The 20,893-nt window shown below is 46.3% G+C and overlaps 1 protein-coding gene across 3 annotated transcripts in view; it reads left to right on the forward strand.

The window, feature by feature from the left end:
* Positions 1-20,618, forward strand: part of LOC121232876 (DDB1- and CUL4-associated factor 12) — a 53,490-nt gene extending 32,872 nt beyond the window's left edge. The window contains exons 9-10 of one of the 3 annotated variants that reach the window (XR_005931737.1): positions 19,629-19,838; positions 20,136-20,618. Coding sequence is in view for 2 of the 3 variants with exons in the window: in XM_041121375.1 (XP_040977309.1) it covers positions 19,629-19,760 (132 nt within the window). In the remaining variant the exon portion in view is untranslated. Of the gene's footprint in view, positions 1-19,628 lie in introns of all 3 variants that reach the window. The other 2 variants (XM_041121375.1, XM_041121376.1) reach the window with 2 other exon arrangements.
* The last annotated feature ends 275 nt before the right edge of the window (positions 20,619-20,893 follow it).

Below are 20,893 nucleotides of genomic sequence, written 5' to 3' on the forward strand. Positions count from 1 at the left end.
TCCCTCCCACGGGAGACAGTCCTTCACAAACTTCTCCAGCATGGGTCCTTCCCATGGGCTCCAGTTCTTCACAAACTGTTCCAGTGTGGATCCCTTCCACAGGCTGCAGTCCTTCAGGCACAGACTGCTCCAGCATGGGTGTTGTGGTTTCAGCCCAACCGGTAACAAAGGACCACGCAGCCACTCGCTCACTCCTCCCGCCCCCCTCCGGTGGGAGAAGAATGGGAGGAGAGAAAAGGAAAAACCCGAGAACCTCGAGGGTTGAGATAAGGGCAGTTTACTGGGACAACACAAAAAAAAAAGAGAAGTTACAACAATAACAACAGTACTAATGAAAGAGTATACAAAAGGAGCGATGCACAGTGCAACTGCTCACCACCCGGAACCTGATGCTCTGCCACTTCCCCCACCGAAAGTCGAGAGCCCCCCCCCCCCAGCCCGCTCCCCATTTATATACTGAGCATGATGTCACATAGTATGGAATAGCTCCTTGGCTAGTTCAGGTCAGCTGCCCCGGCTATGCCCCCCCACCTCCCAGGTTGCCGTAAAAATTAACTCTATCCCAGCTGAACCCAGGACATTATCCACCCCTTATTCTATACCATCTACATCATGCCCAGATCTTACATTTTCCAATTAACCACTACCACTTTCCTTGTCTTATATATATATATATATATGTATATGGACACACACACACACAAATAGTATTCCCTTAGTCGATGGGCTATCCCTCCAATGTGTCCATCAATTTTATTTAGTCCGTGACTTTGGGGCTCCATCTGTTGTAACAGTCCTTCAGGATAAGAGAGATGGTGTGAGGTGTTGGGTTGTTGTATGCTGTCTCTGGAACTTCTGGCTGGTACATTTGATGCAACCCACACCCTTGGTCTGCAGGTCGAAGATGTTGATCTTGAGGAAATTGCTGGGCGCCAGTTCCAGTTCTATCACTGTTGTACTTGGCTCAGTTTCAAAGTCCATCCTTCAGTCATTTGGGTAATTCTTACAGTAATACCCTTGATATGGCATATAGACACTATAGATACAATGACATACATCAGCAGGTTATTTAGCAGTTAAATATCATACAGCCTAATTCACTGGCTATTCTCTCCCAAAACCAAATCTCCCTGAGGTACACATCGAACTTCCCCATCCTTCTGCATCACCCACCAGGTGTACCCAGGTCCCTGAGCAAAAACAATCCCTTGGATGGGTTTGTCTCTGCTTGAGGGAGGACTAACCCAGACTGTCTTTCCTAACATACTCCTCATGCGCACTACAGGGACTCTATCTCCTTCTACAGTATGTGGAAGTCTTGGTTGGGCGGGGCCAGCCCGATTGGCAGATCCTCTAGTATTAACTAACCAGGTGGCTTTTGTTAAATGTGTATCCCAATGTTTGAAAGTTCCACCCCCCATTGCTCTCAATGTAGTTTTCAGCAGTCCATTGTATTGTTCGATTTTTCCGGAGGCTGGTGCGTGATAAGGGATGTGATACACCCACTCAATGCCATGCTCTTTGGCCCAGGTGTCTATGAGGTTGTTTTGGAAGTGAGTCCCATTGTCCGACTTGATTCTTTCTGGGGTGCTGTGTTGCCATAAAACTTTCTCTTCAAGGCCCAGGATAGTGTTCTGGGCAGTGGCATGGGACATGGTATGTTTCCAGCCATCCAGTGGTTGCTTCCACCATTGTAAGCACATGGTGCTTGCCTTGGCGGGTTCGTGGGAGTGTGATATAGTCAATCTGCCAGGCCTCCCACTGTTTATATTTCAGCCATCGTCCTCCATACGACAGGGGTTTCAGCCGCTTGGCTTGCTTAATTGCAGCACGTTTCACATTCATGGATAACCTGTGCGATAGTGTCCATGGCCAAGTCGACCCCTCGATCACGAGCCCATCTATATGTTGCATCTCTTCCCTGATGGCCTGAGGTATCATGGGCCCACTGAGCCATAAATAGCTCACCCTTATGTTGCCAGTCCAGGTCCACCTGAGCCACTTCAATCTTGGCAGCCTGATCCACCTGTTGGTTATTTTGATGTTCTTCAGTGGCCTGACTCTTGGGTACGTGAGCATCTACATGACGTACTTTTACAACCACTAGCTTCTCTATCCGAACAGCAATATCTTGCCACAGTGCGGCAGCCCAGATGGGTTTACCTCTGCGCTGCCAGTTGCTCTGCTTCCATTGCTGTAACCACCCCCACAGGGCATTTGCCACCATCCATGAGTCAGTATAGAGATAAAGCACTGGCCACTTCTCTCTTTCAGCAATGTCTAACGCTAGCTGGATGGCTTTCACCTCTGCAAACTGACTCGATTCACCTTCTCCTTCAGCAGTTTCTGCAATTTGTCGTGTAGGACTCCATACAGCAGCCTTCCACCTCCGATGCTTTCCTACAATGCGACAGGACCCATCAGTGAACAGGGCATATTGCCTCTCATTTTCTGGCAGTTTATTATACAGCAGGGCCTCTTCAGCACTCGTCCCCTCCTCCTCTGGCAACATTCCAAAATCTTTGCCTTCTGGCTAGTCCACGATCACTTCCACAATTCCTGGGGGACTGGGGATTCCTATGCGAGCCCATTGTGTGATCAGTGCAATCCACTTACTCCACGTGGCATCAGTCGCGTGATGTGTAGAGGAGAGTTTCCCTTTGAACATCCAGCCCAGCACTGGCAGTCGGGGTGCTAAGAGGAGCTGTGTTTCAGTACCAACCACTTCTGAGGCAGCTCGAACTCCTTCATATGCTGCCAATATCTCTTTTTCAGTTGGAGTATAGCGAGCCTCGGATCCTCGATATCCCCGACTCCAAAACCCCAGGGGTTGGCCTCAGGTCTCCCCAGGTGCTTTCTGCCAGAGGCTCCAGGTAGGGCCATTCTCCCTGGCTGCAGTGTAGAGCACATTTTTAACATCTTGTCCTGCCCAGACTGGCCCAAGGGCTACTGCATGAACAATCTCCCGCTTAATTTGTTCAAAGGCTTGTCATTGCTCAGGGCCCCATTTAAAATCGTTCTTCTTCCAGGTAACTTGGTAGAGAGGACTTACAATTTGACTGTAATTTGGAATATGCATTCTCCAAAAGCCCACAACACCTAAGAAGGCCTGTGTTTCCTTTTTATTAGTCGGTGGGGACATAGCTGCTATTTTGTTGATCCCGTCCATAGGGATCTGACGATGCCCGTCTTGCCATTTTATTCCTAAGAACTGGATCTCCTGTGCAGGTCCCTTGACCTTACTTTCTTTTATGGCAAAACCGGCTTTCAGAAGGATTTGGATTATTTTCTTCCCTTTCTCAAAGACTTCTTCTGCCGTGTTGCCCCATACAATGATGTCATCAATGTACTGCAGGTGTTCTGGAGCTTCACCTTTTTCCAGTGCAGCCTGGATCAGTCCATGGCAAATAGTGGGGCTGTGTTTCCACCCCTGGGGCAGTCGGTTCCAGGTGTACTGGACGCCCCTCCAAGTAAAAGCAAACTGTGGCCTGCACTCCGCTGCCAAAGGAATGGAGAAAAATGCATTAGCAATGTCAATTGTGGCATACCACTTGGCTGCCTTTGATGCCAGTTCATACTGAAGCTCTAACATATCTGGCACAGCAGCGCTCAGCGGTGGCATGACTTCATTCAGCCCATGATAATCTACTGTTAGTCTCCATTCCCCATTAGATTTCCGCATTTGCCTTATGGGACTATTAAAGGGTGAGTGAGTCTTGCTAATCACTCCTTGGCTCTCCAATTGGCAAATCAGCTTATGGATGGGGATCAGGGAGTCTCAGTTGGTGCAATATTGCCACCGGTGCACCATCGTGGTAGCAATTGGCACCTGTTGTTCTTCAACCCTCAGCAACCCCACAACCGAAGGGTCTTGAGAGAGACCAGGCAGGGTAGACAGCTGTTCAGTGCCCTCCATCTCCAAGGCAGCTATACCAAAAGCCCATCGATACCCCTTTGGGTCCTTAAAATACCCTCTCCTGAGATAGTCTATGCCAAGGATGCACGGAGCCTCCGGACCAGTCACAATGGGGTGTTTATGCCACTCATTCCCGGTTAGACTCACTTCAGCTTCCAATACAGTTAGCTCTTGGGATCCCCCTGTCACACCAGAAATACAGATGGGTTCTGCCCCTTTATAACTTGATGGCATTAGGGTGCATTGTGCACCAGTGTCTACTAGAGCCTTATATTCCTGTGGGTCTGATGTGCCAGGCCATCGAATCCACACTGTCCAGTAGACCCGGTTGTCCCTTTCCTCCACCTGGCTGGAGGCAGGGCCCCTCTAATCCTGGTTAGAGTATCTGTTACTCACTTTTCGCACACGTGAATCAGAAGTCCCTTCAAGAGGATCAGAAATGAGATCAGCCCTTCTGCTGTGTCTGGGGGACTGCTCACGGGAAACTGGAGCAGCAGTTTTCCAAGAAGAATCCTCTTTTCTGGTTGCTTTTTCTTGCAACTCTCGTACCTGTGCATCCAGGACTGAGGTAGGTTTTCCATCCCACTTCCTCATGTCCTCTCCATGGTCACGCAGGTAAAACCACAGGTTAGCCCGTCGTGTGTACTTTCTTTCTCCTCTCTCTTGGGCAGAGGAATGCTTACTCCCAATAGCTGCGATGCGGGCCTGTACAGGTGGGGAGGAAGACATATCCACTTTGAATTGCTGGAACTCTCAGGACAATTCCTCTACAGCTGAGACACAGGCCCGTAGGGAGGAAGAGAGACTTCCTTCGTATTGCCGGAGTTGGACAGCCAATTCATCCACCGTTTGTCCATGGCCTTCTTTCCAGGACATTACTGCCAATGAGTTGGCATAGGTTCATGGTGCACTTCGTAGAAACTTCCGCCACATGGGTTGTGTGCATTGGACTTCATCTAGATCTGTGGGTGACTGCCCATTTTCTGGATCATTATAAATCACCTCCAGCACGGCTAATTCCCTCAGGTACTGGATACCTCTCTCCATGGTGGTCCACTTGCCTTGGTGACATATAACTTCATCCTTGAAGGGGTATCTTTCCTTCACACCTAACAGAAGTCACCTCCAGAGGCTGAGGACTTGTGTTTTTCTCCCAATCGCCTTGTCGATGCCCCCTTCCCTAGACAGAGATCCCAACTGCTTGGCTTCCTTACCCTCTAATTCCAAACTACTGGCCCCATTATCCCAGCATCAGAGCAGCCAGGTAACAATGTGCTCACCTGGGTGGCGGCTAAAATCTTTTCGCATGTCACGCAACTCACTCAGGGATAGAGATCGGGTGATTATTTCAGGTTCTGCCTCTTCCTCCTGTTCTCGTGATGACCCTGGTTCATCTTCATCTCTCACTAAGCGAACTGATTTCTTTGTGTGTTTCTTTTTCTGTACAGGGGCGACTGATACTGGCACAGGTTGGTTCTCTGGTTTAGCTGCAGTATCTGTCACCGGGGTTGGGATAGCCGTGCTGCCTGTTCCCAGGGTAGGGGTAGCCACGGTGCCTGTTGCCCTGTTTTCCGTCTTTTCCCCCTGAGGGTGCTGCATAATATCAAGCAGTGTTTGGTAGATACTGGCCAGGGCCCAGCACAGTGCAGTGAGTTGTGCCTCTCTGGAATAGCCACAGCATTTTCCTTTCAAATATTCTACCACTTCATGAGGGTTCTGTAGTTGTTTGGGAGTGAACTTCCAAGCCACTGGAGGTGAGAAGTTCTCTAGATACCTGCCCATATCCTCCCACATGCCGTGCCACCCATGAATATCCAGCTTTGGGGCAGATCTCTGGGTGGTACTCTTAAAGAGCCTTTTTGTAGCCCTAAACAAGACCTGAAACATATTCAGGAGGCATAGCACTAACAGCATGCTGGCTTGTGCATCCCAAGGATATTCAAAATTCTCAAAAGCTGTTGTAATTAGTCAGAAGGAGAGAAGGGAGGCGAATGGATGGGGGGAAGTATCCCCCCCAACTTCCCCATGGATTGGGTGTAATTCCCAATAAAATCCAATAGAAGGTGCCCAAAGTATGGAAATGATATCACTGCCTCATACAGATACCAGCTTAACCTCATGACCAGTGATGTAATCATTTCACAAGTCGATATTGCCCAGTACAGCAAAATGATAATCCCGATCCCTCTTCCAGAGGTGAGAAACGTAACTACAGGCAATACATAGAGTATATAAGAACTTACAAAACGCCACCATGTAAACAAATGAACCAACATTGTGACTAACATCTATTTATCTAATATAAGGAATGCGTATGACAAATTTGTTTCAACACGCTCTAGCCAGATCTGTCGTTATCTCAACCCTTTGTCGCCCCATGTTGGGCGCCAAAAAGGACTGTCGTGGTTTCAGCCCAGCCGGTAACAAAGGACCATGCAGGCGCTCCCTCACTCCTCCCGCCCCCCTCCGGTGGGATAGGGAGGAGACGGAGGAGAGAAAAGGAAAAAAAACCGGAACCTCGAGGGCTGAGATAAGGGCAGTTTACTGGGACAACACAAAAAAAAAAAAAGAGAAGTTACAACAACAGCAACAACGGTACTAATAAAAGAGTATACAAAACGAGTGATGCACAGTGCAACTGCTCACCACCCAGAACCCGACGCTCCACCACTTCCCCCACAGTCGAGAGGTCTCCCCCTAGCCCGCTCCCCATTTATATACTGGGCATGATGTCACATAGTATGGAATAGCTCCTTGGCTAGTTCAGGTCAGCTGCCCCGGCTATGCCCCCCCACCTCCCAGGTTCCTGTAAAAATTAACTCTATCCTAGCTGAACCCAGGACAATGGGCTTTCCCATGGAGTCACGGCCATCTTCGGGGGCACCCACCTGCTCCGGCGTGGGGTCCTCCACGGGCTGTAGATGGGCATCTGCTCCACCGTTCACCTCCATGGGCTGCAGGGGGACAGCCTGCTGTCTCATCATGGGCCGCAGGGGCATCCCCTCCTCTGGTGCACCTCCTCCCCCTCCTCCTTCACTGACCTTGGTGTCTGCGTAGGTGTTTCTCTTGCATTCCACTCCCCTTACCGCTGCAGGTTTCCCCTTCTTAAATCTGTTATCCCAGCGGTGCTACCACTGTCACTGATTGGGTCGGCCTTGGCCAGAGGCGGGTCTGACTTGGAGCCAGGGAAGCTTCCAGCAGCTTCTCACAGGAGCCACCCCTGCAGCTCCCTCCCCTGCTACCAAAACCCTGCCACACAAACCCAAAACATGGTCTTACCTAATACTCAGCTAAAATGCAGAACTCCAGGGCGCTCCTCCTAGCCTTTTGGCAGGCACCAAACTCTTGGCTTGTTACTGATGCCTCTGTCGTGCTGGGATGAATGCCTTTCCCCTGCCCCCTGTCACTGGTGGAGCAGAGTGTGCCTGTACATCACTGCTTTGGTGCCAAATGGGTAGTTGGTTGAAGCTGAGAAGACAGACAAGGCTGGGACATGCTCTGTTCTGTCTCTGCTGGAGATCACAGCCACCACTGCAGAGTAGCTCTAGTCCTTTATGCAGTTCCTGCTAGACTGCCTAGAGCTAGTCCGCATGTGTCCTTGTAGTCCCTCTTGTCTTTGTACTCAGTATCTTCATCAGTAATGCTAAGCAGTGAGCCTCAGGCTTAATTTCCAGTTGGTAGTGGAGACTTGGATGGAAATCCTGCAAGGAATACAGTTCCCCCCCATCTGGGTAGAAATCCTGGCCAGAGAAGAGCTCTCTCAGATGCGCACCTGTCCCAGAAGTATAATTTACTCACACTGAGCACTGACACGGGTGCTTCACAAACAGATCTTCTTGTGGTGTTTCATAATTCTACTTCCCTTGTGGGTTGGTTGCTGTATTGGCTTTGTGTGGCAAGGTTTTGGTAGCAGGGGGGGTTACAGGGGTGGCTTCTGTAAGAAGCTGCTGGAAGCTTCCCCTGTGTCCGACAGAGCCAATACCAGCCAGCTCTGAGACAGACCCACTGCCGGCCAAGGCCGAGCCAATCAGCAATAGTGGTAACGCCTCTGTGATAACATTTTTAAGAAGGAAAAAAAAGATGGGACAGATGGAAAATGGCAGCCAGAGAGAGGAGTGAGAACATGTAAGAGAAACAACCCTGCAGACACCAAGGTCAGTGAAGAAGGAGGGGGAGGAGATGCTCCAGGCGCTGGAGCAGAGATTCCCCTGCAGCCTGTGGTGAAGACCATGGTGAGGCAGGCTGTCCCCCTGCAGCCCATGGAGGTCCACGGTGGAGCAGACATCCACCTGCAGCCCATGGAGGACCCCACGCCGGAGCAGGTGGGGTCCCAAAGGAGGCTGTGACCCCCGTGGGAACCCCACGCTGGAGCAGGCTCCTGGCAGGACCTGCGGATCTGTGGAGAGAGGAGCCCACAGAGCAGGTTTTCTGGCAGGAGCAGTGTGCTCCTGAAGGACTGCACACCGTGGAAAGGACCCATGCTGGAGCAGTTTGTGAAGAACTGCAGCCCGTGGGAAGGACCCATGTTGGAGAAATTTGTGGAGGACTGTCTCCTGTGGGAGGGACCCCATGCTGGAGCAGGGGAAGAGTGTGATGAGTCCTCCCCCTGAGGAGGATGAAGCGGCAGAAAATAACGTGTGATGAACTGACCGTAAACCCCATCCCCGTCCCCCTGTGCTGCTGGGGGGGTTGGTAGAGAATCCAGGAGCAAAGTTGTGCCCAGGAAGAAGGGAGGGGTGGAGGGAAGGTGTTCTGAGATTTGGTTTTATTTCTCATTACCCTACTCTGGTTGATTGGCAATAAATTGAGTTAATTTTCCCCAAGCTGAGTCTGTTTTGCCCGTGACAGTAATTGGTGAGTGATCTCTCCTGTCCTTATCTCGACCCACAAGCTCTTTGTTATATTTTCTCTCCCCTGTCCAGCTGAGGAGGGGGAGTGATAGAATGGCTTTGGTGGGCACCTGGCATCCAGCCAGGGTCAACCCCCCACAGTTGCTTAAACCAATCAGTTCATGATGCTGCACGCATGGCTATTTAGGCTTTTCTCAGAAAAGGGGCAAATTATATACCATGGGGTAGCAAAGGAGCTCTCAAATTTTATTTAGTTATTCATTGTTTTTTAAAGTTGTCATAATGGTGCCTGTGTTGTTCTGTGATGGCAACATACTGCTTTGGTTATTTTAGAGGTTTTGAAAAGTAGAAGTATACAGAATAAAACAAATCTTGGTGAAGTCTGTGCAGGATGTGTATTTCTAGGATTACTCCTCCAGCTACTGTGTAAGATCACTCTGTCACAGGGAACATGTTCTGGTTAGTTTTTTCTTTTATTTGGGCTTGGTTTGAGGTGCCCTTCCCCCCCCAAAGAAATGAGACACTTGAGTCTGAGTGTCCTCCAATTCTGCTGAAACAACAGTTACTAGTTAGGTACTTAGTGTCACCAGTGCTAAAGGAAAACTCCTGGTCTGGAAATCCTAGCCCTGATGTTGATCTATTAATTGAAGCATATTGCAGGTCTGGGTGAGGGGGAAAAAGGGTATTTGTATGGACTGAGCTTCAGCCTCTAAACACGGAGGCTGATCTTTCTGCAGAGTCAGCAGAGTCTCTAGGTTACTGAAGAGGTCACCTTGGCACCCCTGGAAAGTGTCCCTCTCTGCTGACTCTGATCTCCACAAGTACCTCAATGTGCAGTCCTAAAGCCTGGTAGCGTGAGTGCCCTTTTCCTCCTTTTTTTTTCTGCATAGGAAGCTTCAGACAATTCAGAAGAATCTGGACAATGATGTAAAATTCCTCAAGTCTCACATGCTTCTGTGTATTCTGCTTTCAGGGTGCTTTCTTGCAAAGATAATTTCTCATGGGGAGGGAGCCATCCTTGTTGCTGTATGAAAAGCCCCCCAAAAACCTGGAAACAAACTAGACAGTGCTGCAAGCACGCAAACAAATGGGGCCAGAGAGAACTTAATTTCTAGCCTGTTTCAGTGGTTTTAAATGCTTGTAGCGATACAGATGTTAAGTTTCAGAATATTTTGTGGTTAGTCATATGTCACTTTTGGTCCAGTCAGTGATAGAAATTGAGGCAGAGAAAGGTGATGATATGCCAACTGTCCAAAGATAAGTGATAGGAGAAATAGGAGAAAAAGCTAGGTTTTCTTACTTGATTTTGTTGCCCTACTGGTTTAGATATCAGAATTGAAATCCAGGATCATGGTGAGAAAAGCAGGGGTTTCCCATTGAAGTGCAGGAATGGCTGTACAGCAGGGAATCTCCAGGCTCTGCATGGAGGTGATTTGGGGGCACCCTGTTGTTCAAATGGCAGATACATCCCTGCGATGGATGGAATTCAGTCCAGTGACTGCACTTCAGTAGCTTCTTGAACGGCTCACTGTGCTCTGCTGAGACCCAGTGGCATTCGCATTTTCAGGCTGTCTTATCTTTTCCAATGTTTCTTAATGATTTCCCTCCCTTGCTCTTTCCTGCCCTCCGGAATGGTGTGTTTGGGGTTGCCTCCTCCACCCCAAATCATCCCAGTCTTTACTGTAGCAATACTGTATTTGCAGAGGTGACCTCTGTCGAGCAGAAATGGGCTTGCTGGCATTTTGTCAAGCCATGCTTGAGACCTTCAATTTGCTTTATTTGAAACTGGGTAGACCTTTGAGGGTGGCTCAGACTGTAGAACTGGGTAGTTGCCCTCATACATGTTTGACTGATGGGATTACACAGTAATGGTCTATTCCTGGGGGGGAACAGACTCTGGTTTATCTCACATTAGGCACTTGAAGGAGAAAAGAACTTTAATCATAACAGACCTTCAGACTTTTCTTCCTGCTATTGACTTTTCGATCATGTGGGTTCTTTTGTGCTGCTGGTGAGTGTAGGAAGCAGTTAATTTTACTGCTCAGCCCTTCTCAGTAGACTAGCATGTTAATTTGGGTATCTTTGGGTATTACATTTTCAGTATTCTGTCCTGGTTTCAGCTGGGATAGGGTTAATTGTCTTCCTAGTAGCTGGTATAGTGTTATGTTTTGGGTTCAGTATGAGAAGAATGTTGATAACACACTGATGTTTTCAGTTGTTGCTAAGTAGTGTTTAGACTAAAGTCAAGGATTTTTCAGCTTCTCATGCCCAGCCAGCAAGAAGGCTGGAGGGGCACAAGAAGTTGGGAGGGGACACAGCCAGGACAGCTGACCCAAAGTGGCCAAAGGGGTATTCCATATCATGTGACATCACATCTAGTATATAAACTGGGGGGAGTGGGGGTGGGGGGATCACCGCTCGGGGACTAACTGGGCATCAGTCGGCGGGTGGCGAGCAATTGTATTGTGCATCACTTGTATATTCCAATCCTTTCATTATTACTGTTGTCATTTTATTAGTGTTATCATTATCATTATTAGTTTCTTCTTTTCTGTTCTATTAAACTGTTCTTATCTCAACCCACGAGTTTTACTTTTTTTTTTTCCCAGATTCTCTCCCCCATCCCACTGGGTGGGGGGGGAGTGAGTGAGTGGCTGCATGGTGCTTAGTTGCTGGCTGGGGTTAAACCATGACAATTCATAATCACATGTAATCAAACTAGTGACTTAATTATGGGTTCGGTAATACCCAGCTTGTAAGTACTGGGCAGCAACCCCTCAGTAACCATTGGATGTTAATGTGATGGACATTCCTAAGGAAGCAGAAGCTACTTTGCAGTGTTGGCTTGAGTATAGATAGCAGTGAGGGTGGTGCTCATCCTCTTCACCAAACACCTTATTCCTGGTAATTCCTCTAGCTTTCTCCCTTGTACAGTCAAGTCAGCCAGGGAGAATTGCTAGTGCTCTCCTTGGGCACTTTCTGGGATTGTGGTAAAGAAGTGAGTCCATTTGTTTGGTTCCTTCATCAGTGCTGCTGGTGTTAGTCCAAGATGAGTAAATTAGGAACAAACACCTTTTAACTATTCTTTGGTAGTCTCAGTTGTTAATTTTCCACATAAATCCATTTTTAAGATTCACTGTAAGAGCGCCCAGTGATCTTACTGGACTTAGTCTGTCCACAAAGGTTACATTCACATTGTGGGTGACTCTTGTGACTCCCTTAACGAGGGGGACTCCTGAACTTCATTATGGGGATATATTTGCTGCCTCCATTTCAAGTCTTTGGCAGCTTTTTGTATCTTAATCCTTAAGATACTTATGTATCAGTTGTTCTTCTCCAGAATTTTATCCTCTTCCTTCACCTGAGCACTTGCTTTGTATATAGCTTGCAGCTGCAGAGTTAACAGAGTAAAGTTGATCCACCTATGTGAGTGGTGGCTTGGTGTCTTAATTTCTGCCCCTCAGCTGAGAGGCACTTACTGACCTTGTGAATTAATGTCCCTCACCTGGTGCAGCTGTAAAATAAAGCAGGCTTGCCTTAGACCCTTTATGGGGGTCATCTGTTTTGTTTGCAAGAAAGCAAGAACAGATGGACTGTCAGTTGCTGCATCTCGACAAAGCAGCAGCATCTTTCAGCAGTCAGGTGGGAGCTCTGTGGTGGTCTGATACCCTTATTTTCTATAAACCCACTTTTCCAAGGTTCTTAATTAGCTTCTGTCACAATTGTTGCTATGACTAAATTACTGAACCAGGGTACAGCTTGTTCCTAGGAACACTGTTGCAGAGCTGTGTGTGATGCAGGCAGAGCTGATCCTCTGGCCAGCCTGTACTGAGCCCTGGACTCCTATGCTAGCCAGGCACACGCCTTCTAGCTTAAAGCCAAGTGAAAATTCCCGTGTGCACCACTGGCCACCCCACAGCCAGAGCCTGTGGTGTGACCTCAACTTAAAATGCATTTTTGAGTGGTGCAGTACCTTCAGTAACTTATCTGAAAGTCTCTGAAGCACAGACACCAGGAATTTGTCTGTGTTGCAGACAAGGGAGAGTGGAAAGGAGAATACAGCCACATCTTGTCTGAAGGGATCTCTTGCATATGCTCTCCCTTGCCTCTGCAAGCAGGCACTTTGGTGTGTGGTGAGGATGGGCAAGGGGGGCACAAGAGAAAAGGTGAAAGCCTAACAGTGTTTGGTATTACTCTCAGGACTCCTGAGGAATTTAAAAACATAGAGGAGATACTTATTCATTGCTCGGGAGGTACTTGTGAAAGGGCTTAATCAGAAACATTTTCAGAGAGATCAAGTAGATATCCCTGTCATTCTTTTTTCTCCGTGTTAATTTTCAAGGATTTAAAATAGGAAGTATCTTTTTTGCTTGTGATGCTGGGTTTCTTTATCAAAACCATGTGGTACTTGGCTAATTAGAAGAATGCTCTTGACAGAAAGGAATCTTCCCAATTAGAAGTTGAGTGCCATTTTCTAACAGCCTTTCCCTCTCCTTCCTGCTGGGAGTGGTATGGTCTAAGAAAGTGCACACGGATCTAAAACAGAGTGCCAGGGTTGGCAGAGTTGAGAAAATGTGGGCTCCCTGACCATTTCTGTACCCCAAAAAACCACCAAGTAAAACACTTGATTGTATACAAATTCTGGTCATTAGACTGAAACTGAGAGGGTGTGTAAAAAAAAAAAAAAAAAAAAAAAAAAAAAAAAAACCACCAACCAAAAAACCCACCTTTGCAACATAGTGCAATGTCTCTATAATCCTAGATGTTGATTCTTTGACCTCAGAACAAAAATCTAGGAATCAATATGTTGTTTTCTTAGGAACTGCTTTTCTAGATTCCCTTATTAAAAGGGAAAATTCAGGTGCTGAATCTTAAAATCTTATTAAACTTGTACTTTTTATTTGCCCATCTACCTGGTCTTTTCTTTTCAAGGCCTCTCACAGTCTCAGGGTATATAAATCACTATGACTCATCCAAATAATACTGAAACAGACCAACCAGAGGTTAATGTGCCTTCCTCTTCTGGTACCTTGATCTTTGTAAAGTTATCTCACAAACTCATCAGTGTCTTAGGGCTGGGTACATGTGTTGTCTTTTTCCAAGATGTATGTGTTGAAGTTGCAACAGGTTTGTGCTGTTATTTGTGACTTGTTCCATTTGTTTTAGGATGTGGTGTAGACACAAATCAATGCACTGGTTTGTCTTGGGATTAATCTTACCTGTGACATCTATCAGTGCTTGCTTGTATGTTAATGTGTACACAAATGCTGGATCTTCCCCACTGCCTATGATGTATATGATGCACAAACTACACAAGGTGTTTTAAAATGTGCGGTGATCACAACTTGTTGCCTGAGGGTAGGATGTCTTACAGTGAACTGTTTTTAATGATTTTTTTTCCAAATATATTTAATAAGATCCGAAGCCTGGGGGAGGAATCAGGACTTGCTGATACTTGCTGGCTTTTGTTCTGAATCCAAGGTCTGATGTTTGTTAACAACTCTTGCAATCCCACCCATTTTAACAGAGCCTTTCTCGGCTTGCTGTTTCTGTTGTGAACTGTGTCAGAAACAGCACTGGATCCCAAACTATCACAGAAGCTGTCAAATGAAGTAGTAACAGCTCTCTTTAAATGTTACAGTGCACATTTTTAACTGTAAGGTAAAACTGTTCAAAATTATTGATGTAGCTTGTAAATGGAACAGTGGGAAATTGCAGATAGTATGCAAAACCAGCCTGTCTGCACATGGGGCTCAGTGTTCAGAGTTACCTTGTAAATTGTTTCTCCTCTCTGAAAAGTGATTCCCCCCCAATACAAAGACATTACATGTTTGGCTTTGTTTCCTGAATTAGCAAAGGATATCTTTGTTCTTAAACTGATATCTGGAATTTGGGCTGAGTTTCTGTCTCTTATGCAGATAGCAGAGGATGGTGTGACTGATACAAGATGTCCCTTCCCAGCTGTAAGGTTAATTTGATCATAAGAGCATGGAAACAGGAACTCTTCTTCACTTGCTGTGGCCTTCAATGGGCATGCATATCCATAATTAACTGCAGTACTGCATTCTGTTGATCCATGAGGCTATCTTTGTTTTTAGAATCAGCATGATTAGTCATCAGTGTATTGACATTAATACGCGGTCAAGGAGCTCAAATGTACGTGTATTTCCTGTGCTAGCTGTATCTGTTCTCTCTGTATCCCAGTGCAGACTTAATCTAGAGTTCTCTTTTTAGTTCTTGCTAACTTTGGAGTTTCTTCAAATTCAGTAAGGTCCTGTTTTTATCACAGTCACTTTTCAGAGTAGAACAGATGGGTTTAACTTTGTTTTGTAATCTTTAGCACCTTCCTCTTCTCCCATTTCTTCCTAGTTCACCTTTAACAATCAGTTCAAAGCCGGTTGCCTAGTCTGAAAAATATCAAGTCATAATAAAAAGAAAACCTGTAGCCCACTGTAGAAAGATCACTGTGCTTTTACCATAAACTTCAGTGGCTGGCTGGCTGCCTTGGAAGTGGAGACTCCACTCCTGTGCAGTCTACAGATGGTGAAATTCTCTCACATGCGTATTGTACAGTGGATGTCAGCAGATCAGGAAGTGGAGGTGCCCTGCATCTGCACCCAGTGTGCTTGTTAAACTGATCAGTGGTGGTTTAGTCAACCAGAGAACTGGCATCTTTGGCTGCTACTCAATGTTATAACTAAAGATTTCATTAAGGGCAAAGCCAGGAGGGTGCATCACTGACTTTCTGCTGACTTTATCCCATTTAAAGGCTTTCTCCACAGACTTTTTTGTCTTTTTCATTATTTGGTGGATTATGAAAAAACTGTGCTATAGTAGGGCTATGAGCTAAACTCTAACCCTGTGCTCAAAAGGCAAAAGTTATTACAATGAGCTTTGGCCAGCAGTAATGCCAAAGGCTGGCTATGCTCAGAGATGAGCTGGTAATGGAGCACTTGAGCAATGGAAGCCTTGAGGGTTTGCTCCATGTCATGGTTTAACCCCAGTCAGCAACTAAGCACCACACAGCTGCTTGCTCACTTCCCCCCCACCCAGTGGGATGGGGAAGAGAATCGGGGAAAAAAAGTAAAACTCGTGGGTTGAGATAAGAACACTTTAGTAGAACAGAAAAGAAGAAAATAATAATGATAATGATAACACTAATAAAATGACAATAGTAATAATAAAAGGATTGGAATATACAAGTGATGCACAATGCAATTGCTCACCACTCGCTGACTGATGCCCAGTTAGTTCCCAAGCAGCAATCTGCCCCCCAGGCCAGCTCCCCCCAGGTTATATACTAGATGTGATGTCACGTGATATGGAATACCCCTTTGGCCACTTTGGGTCAGCTGTCCTGGCTGTGTCCCCTCCCAACTTCTTGTGCCCCTCCAGCCTTCTTGCTGGCTGGGTTTGAGAAGCTGAAAAATCCTTGACTTGAGACTAAACATTACTTAGCAGCAACTGAAAACATCAGTGTGTTATCAACATTCTTCTCATACTGAATCCAAGACATAACACTATACCAGCTACTAGAAAGACAATTATCTCTATCCCAACTGAAACCAGGACACTCCATCATGCTGTATGCTTATGCAACTGCAGATTAGTTGCTCTCAGAGCTTGTGAAACTGCTGGTCATCCCTCTTCAGATGAGATGTGAAGGTGGCATGGTCAAGTACTCTGGACTCTTCTGAAGACGACTGTGGTAGAAGAGCTGTGAAGGTGTAGGCTGGAACTGATCATTTTAGGTCATCTGTGTGTTGCTTGACTACATGGACAACGTAACAGTGATTTTTAGATTGCTTTCCATGTGTTGGTCACAAATAACTCTTAATTTGCCATTTAGAGGAAAACTGTTAATAGATACATTTCCAGATCAAATTAAGAGCCTAATTTTCCATCTTGCATTAACTGGGTTACTGTGTTCACATGCCAGAAAGATGTTGCTCTTTGAAAAAGCATGTTAGTGTATGCAGCAATGACCCATGTACTTTTTAAATACCTAGATCTGTACATTCTCACCTGAGTATTGTTAACCATGCTGTAGTCTGACAAATGGATCTTTTACTACTGCCCCGTTATATACATAATTGTAAGTAACTGCAGTTTGTTTTTTCCACTACTTGAAGTTGTATGATCTGAAAACTGGTGAACAAAAAGTATTTGTGCATCTTACTATGGGTATCTCTAAATAAAATGTATTTGTATAGTGTGTTGGCTTGGCTGATGGTTTCCTTTATTTGCTAATCATCCCACTGCAAGTAAGTTCAGGGCAGTTTGAGAGCAAGTGGGCTTAGGTTTCTCCCTGTAACAGCCTCTGTGTTGACATGACTGATTCAAAGGAAATAAAGTGAACTGTTGTTTTTCCTTCACCAGTGAGTGGATTGATACCCAAAGGGCAGGTTCTCAGCTTATTCCTGTTTTTCATAGCTTAAACATCAGTCCTGTTTTGTACAGCTGCAGTAACACTCCTTGCTTCCATAGGAAATGTATCTAATGGAAGAGTTGGGACTGTTACGCTGTTCAAAGCATCTCCTTCCTGTTCTCTTCTTCTGGTACCTCATTTATTCTGAGGCAAGAGTTTCCTTTTAACCACTTTATTTTTCTAAGGAAATACCTCTTAGAAGTGTTGGACAGCACAGATACCTATAGGTAGACAGTTAGGTATAGGACTAAGGGTTTCAGACCTTATGTACCAAAACTGCATTTGTAGCACTAGATCTTCCACCATATTTCCGTTGCACAGGAGAGTGAGGCCTCTGTCCAGCTGTCCTATTTCCCTGCCTCTTCTTCCTTGCCTAGAATTGGGAAGGTTATTTTTTGAAGAGGAAGAATGTCCTTAAGAGATCTAAGCTTTATGTTGGAGATTAAAATCATGTGCCTAAAAGTACCTCCTGCATCCCCATCTTCTTCATACTTGGCCTCACCCTGAGGTGCTAGTTTCCATGATCGTGGACAAACTGCAGCTTTGTATGCAAGCTATGGGAGATCGTGTATCCAGCTGCACCATCTCTGCTCCCTTGTAGTAGGCATTACTGATGCTTGTGGATGCTGGAAGAGGAGAGTCTAAAAGGCATGTGAATACCATACTGTCATCCTACTGAGCCTTATACCAAAACTGTTTGAGAGCAGAGAGATTAAAAAAAAAAAAAATTCCATGGCCCTGGAGACATGCAGGAGATGATGGGCTAGATGTGTGGTGGGATGGGGCTAGAAGGCATCAGTAGCAGTACTACCTGTGGCTCCTGGCTTGCTTCCTGTCACAGCCATGGCTTTGGATAAGCTTGTGCCAACCCCTCAGTGTGGAAGCTGGAGCTGAACTGCTTATGAGCTGTGCTCTATTTCTAGATGATCATGCTTACTGCTGCTCCTCCTCAACACAGAACAGGTCCCCTGCCAGGCTTATGCTTTTGTTTCTACCCCTAAGCCTCATAAGAAAGTGAGAGGAGGGTGAAGGGACAGTTACTTTAAACTATAGAAAGTGCTCTGGCCATGAAGGTTACTAACTCCCTAGCTGCATTAGATGTTCCATTGAGTACAGCATTCAGATGGCGTGGGACCTGTCAGCTGACTTGCAGGACCAAAAAGGATTGGGGATGGCTGAGGATCTCAGGAAGTACCAAGACAGTCAGTACTCATTGAGCTCCTCCTAGATGTGTGTCCAGCTTAAGTCTCAGCAATAGAGAGTCCAAATCTTCCCCCAGCTGCTAATCCTAGCATTCACCTATTTTGTCCCATCATCTGTCCTGCAGGTCCCCTTGCTTTCCCATTCCTTGTGCAGATGAAGCAGTTTGTTCCCTTCTGCGGGGCAGCTCATCTCTCTTTGTTGGAAGGGATTTTTTTAACTGTTTCATGGCCATGGTCTTCATTCCTTATACTGAACAGTCCAGGTTCTCTCAGTGCTTTCTCACTGTGCTTGGCATGTGCGTGTGTGGCCATTGTCATTCCTTGGCCTGGAACCTGCAGCAGGTCTACGCTGCTATCGACTGTGCTTTACTGTACACTACAAACATGGTGGCAGTGCACATTATCCCTTTCAGCACTCAATCTGCTGCCTGCCTCCAACTCCCAGCCCAGCTGCTGCAGGTTTGCTTGACTGTCATCACTTCCCTTCTTGGGTGTATTTTGTTTCTGATCTTTGTGACTTGGGATCTCAGCTCTTGCCAGCTGGTGGCACTGCTGCTGCAGAACAAGGAAGCCAAACCAAGACAGCACTGTGGGAATAGTTTCATACTGGTTCTGTTAGTTCTTCCTAGCTATAGCTGTACTCATCCTGTCTGCTTCTGAATGGAGAATCAGGATAGTCTTTCCCAGTGCAAGGTGCTTTCAAGGTCTGGTAAATGGATTAATAAATTAAGAGATGCCAGGAACACAGTGCTTGAAATGTTCTTCAGGCAAGGGCAGCCCATTCTGTCAGAGATTGAAAGTGAACAAGTTCATAGTGTGTTAGAAAACAAGAACCTTTGTGCTTTGTCTCCCAACTTCCTCAGTCCCCCCCAAGCCTCCTCATCTGGAAGAACAAATGTCATGATGCCTTCAGCCCCCTGCAAGGCTCAAGGGACTGTGCAGCCAACATGGCATTTGGGAGCTACTGTTCAGCTTCTCCAAAGTACCACCCTGCATGGAGAGTCTTACCTTTCCCTCTTCATTAAGGTGTACCACAAGCTGGGAGAGGTAAGAGAGAAGCCACAGGCCTTAAGTGCAGAATTGTGGTCAGAAGGTCAGCTTGACAGTTGCTTGGACTGTTTGTGCCAAAGACATAAACAGAGTGTGGGTCATGTTCCAGGGATGCTGAAGTCTCAGCAGAAAGATTTGCAGCCCTTGTAATTGGTGCCTGTGTTTTTTCCTGTGTTGTCAAGTTTCCCTGTTCCAGGAGTTTCCTCTCTCCACAGACCCACTGCAGTGCCTGGTGCATGTTGAACATTAGGCATACAGACTCATCTACAACAGAAATTTCAGAGATTCTAGACAACTGGAAAGGATGTGACTAGATTTAAGATTGCCTTTGGGGAGACACAGACTGGCACTGTTGCTCTAAAACTACTCCCCATATAGCTGCTGTGTTCTAGGTAAGTATTTACCTAGGGAGCAATGCTGGCTAATTTCTCCATGTATATGAGCCCTAGAAGAGGTCTCAGAGACAAGAGGGTGAGGAATGGTTGGTCAGCACTCATAAGAACACGTGGGAAAGCACGATCCATTTCCTCACTCACAGTGGTGGCAGACTGCTTCCTGCTGCTGAGGGCTGCTGGATACCACGCAGCAGCCAGGCCAGCGAGGATGCCAGTAGAGAGCTATTAAGCTATAACAACTTCTGATCTTGCTCTCTGATGAAACCACTTCATAGAGACTTTCTTCTCTTCCAGGAAAGAAATTCTAGGAGTAATGATGACTTGTCATGTATATTTATAGGAGCATCTCTTTCCTGTTAATTGCAGAAAGCCAACTTTAACTTTTTACCTGTATAAACAGGATTTGACTCCAAAAAAAATATTTTCCCTGTTATCTTGGTGCATATACAGTAGGCTGCTGCTGTTGCACTTCAAGTGCATTTGGTTTTGGGGAAAGCTTTTAGTCCTGCGCTCTGGGCTGCTCCACTTTGCTTAGGGGAAGGGAAACATCCAGAGCAAAGAAAGTGACTACAGAGAAAAGTCTGGCTCATGACATGGATTTCCCTGTCACCTTTCTTTCTCAACTTACTAACACACTCTTGGAATAAGAAATAGTCAGAGAGGTCAAGTCATATCCCTGAATGCTGGGTGCCTGTACTCTCTGAATGACAGAATAGTTGAGGTTGAAAGGGACCTTTGGAGATCAGCTAGTCCAACCCCCTGCTCAAGCAGGGTCAACTAGAGCAGGCTGCCCAGGACCGTGTCCAGTCAGGTTTTGAATATCTCCAAGGATAGAGACTCCACAACATCTCTGGGCAACCTGTGCCAGTGTTTGACCACCCTCACAGTAAAAAAAGTTTTATGTTTAAATGGAATTTTCTGTTTTTCAATTTGTGGATCATCACTGGGCACCACTGAGAAGTCTGGCTTCATCTTCTTTAGTCACTGCCATGAGGTAAGGGACTGATAAGATCCCCCTGAGCCTTTTCTTCTCCAGGCTAAACAATCCCAGC

The sequence above is a fragment of the Aquila chrysaetos genome (assembly GCF_900496995.4).
Source record: "Aquila chrysaetos chrysaetos chromosome W unlocalized genomic scaffold, bAquChr1.4 W_unloc_1, whole genome shotgun sequence".
Classification (NCBI taxonomy): Eukaryota; Metazoa; Chordata; class Aves; order Accipitriformes; family Accipitridae; genus Aquila; species Aquila chrysaetos.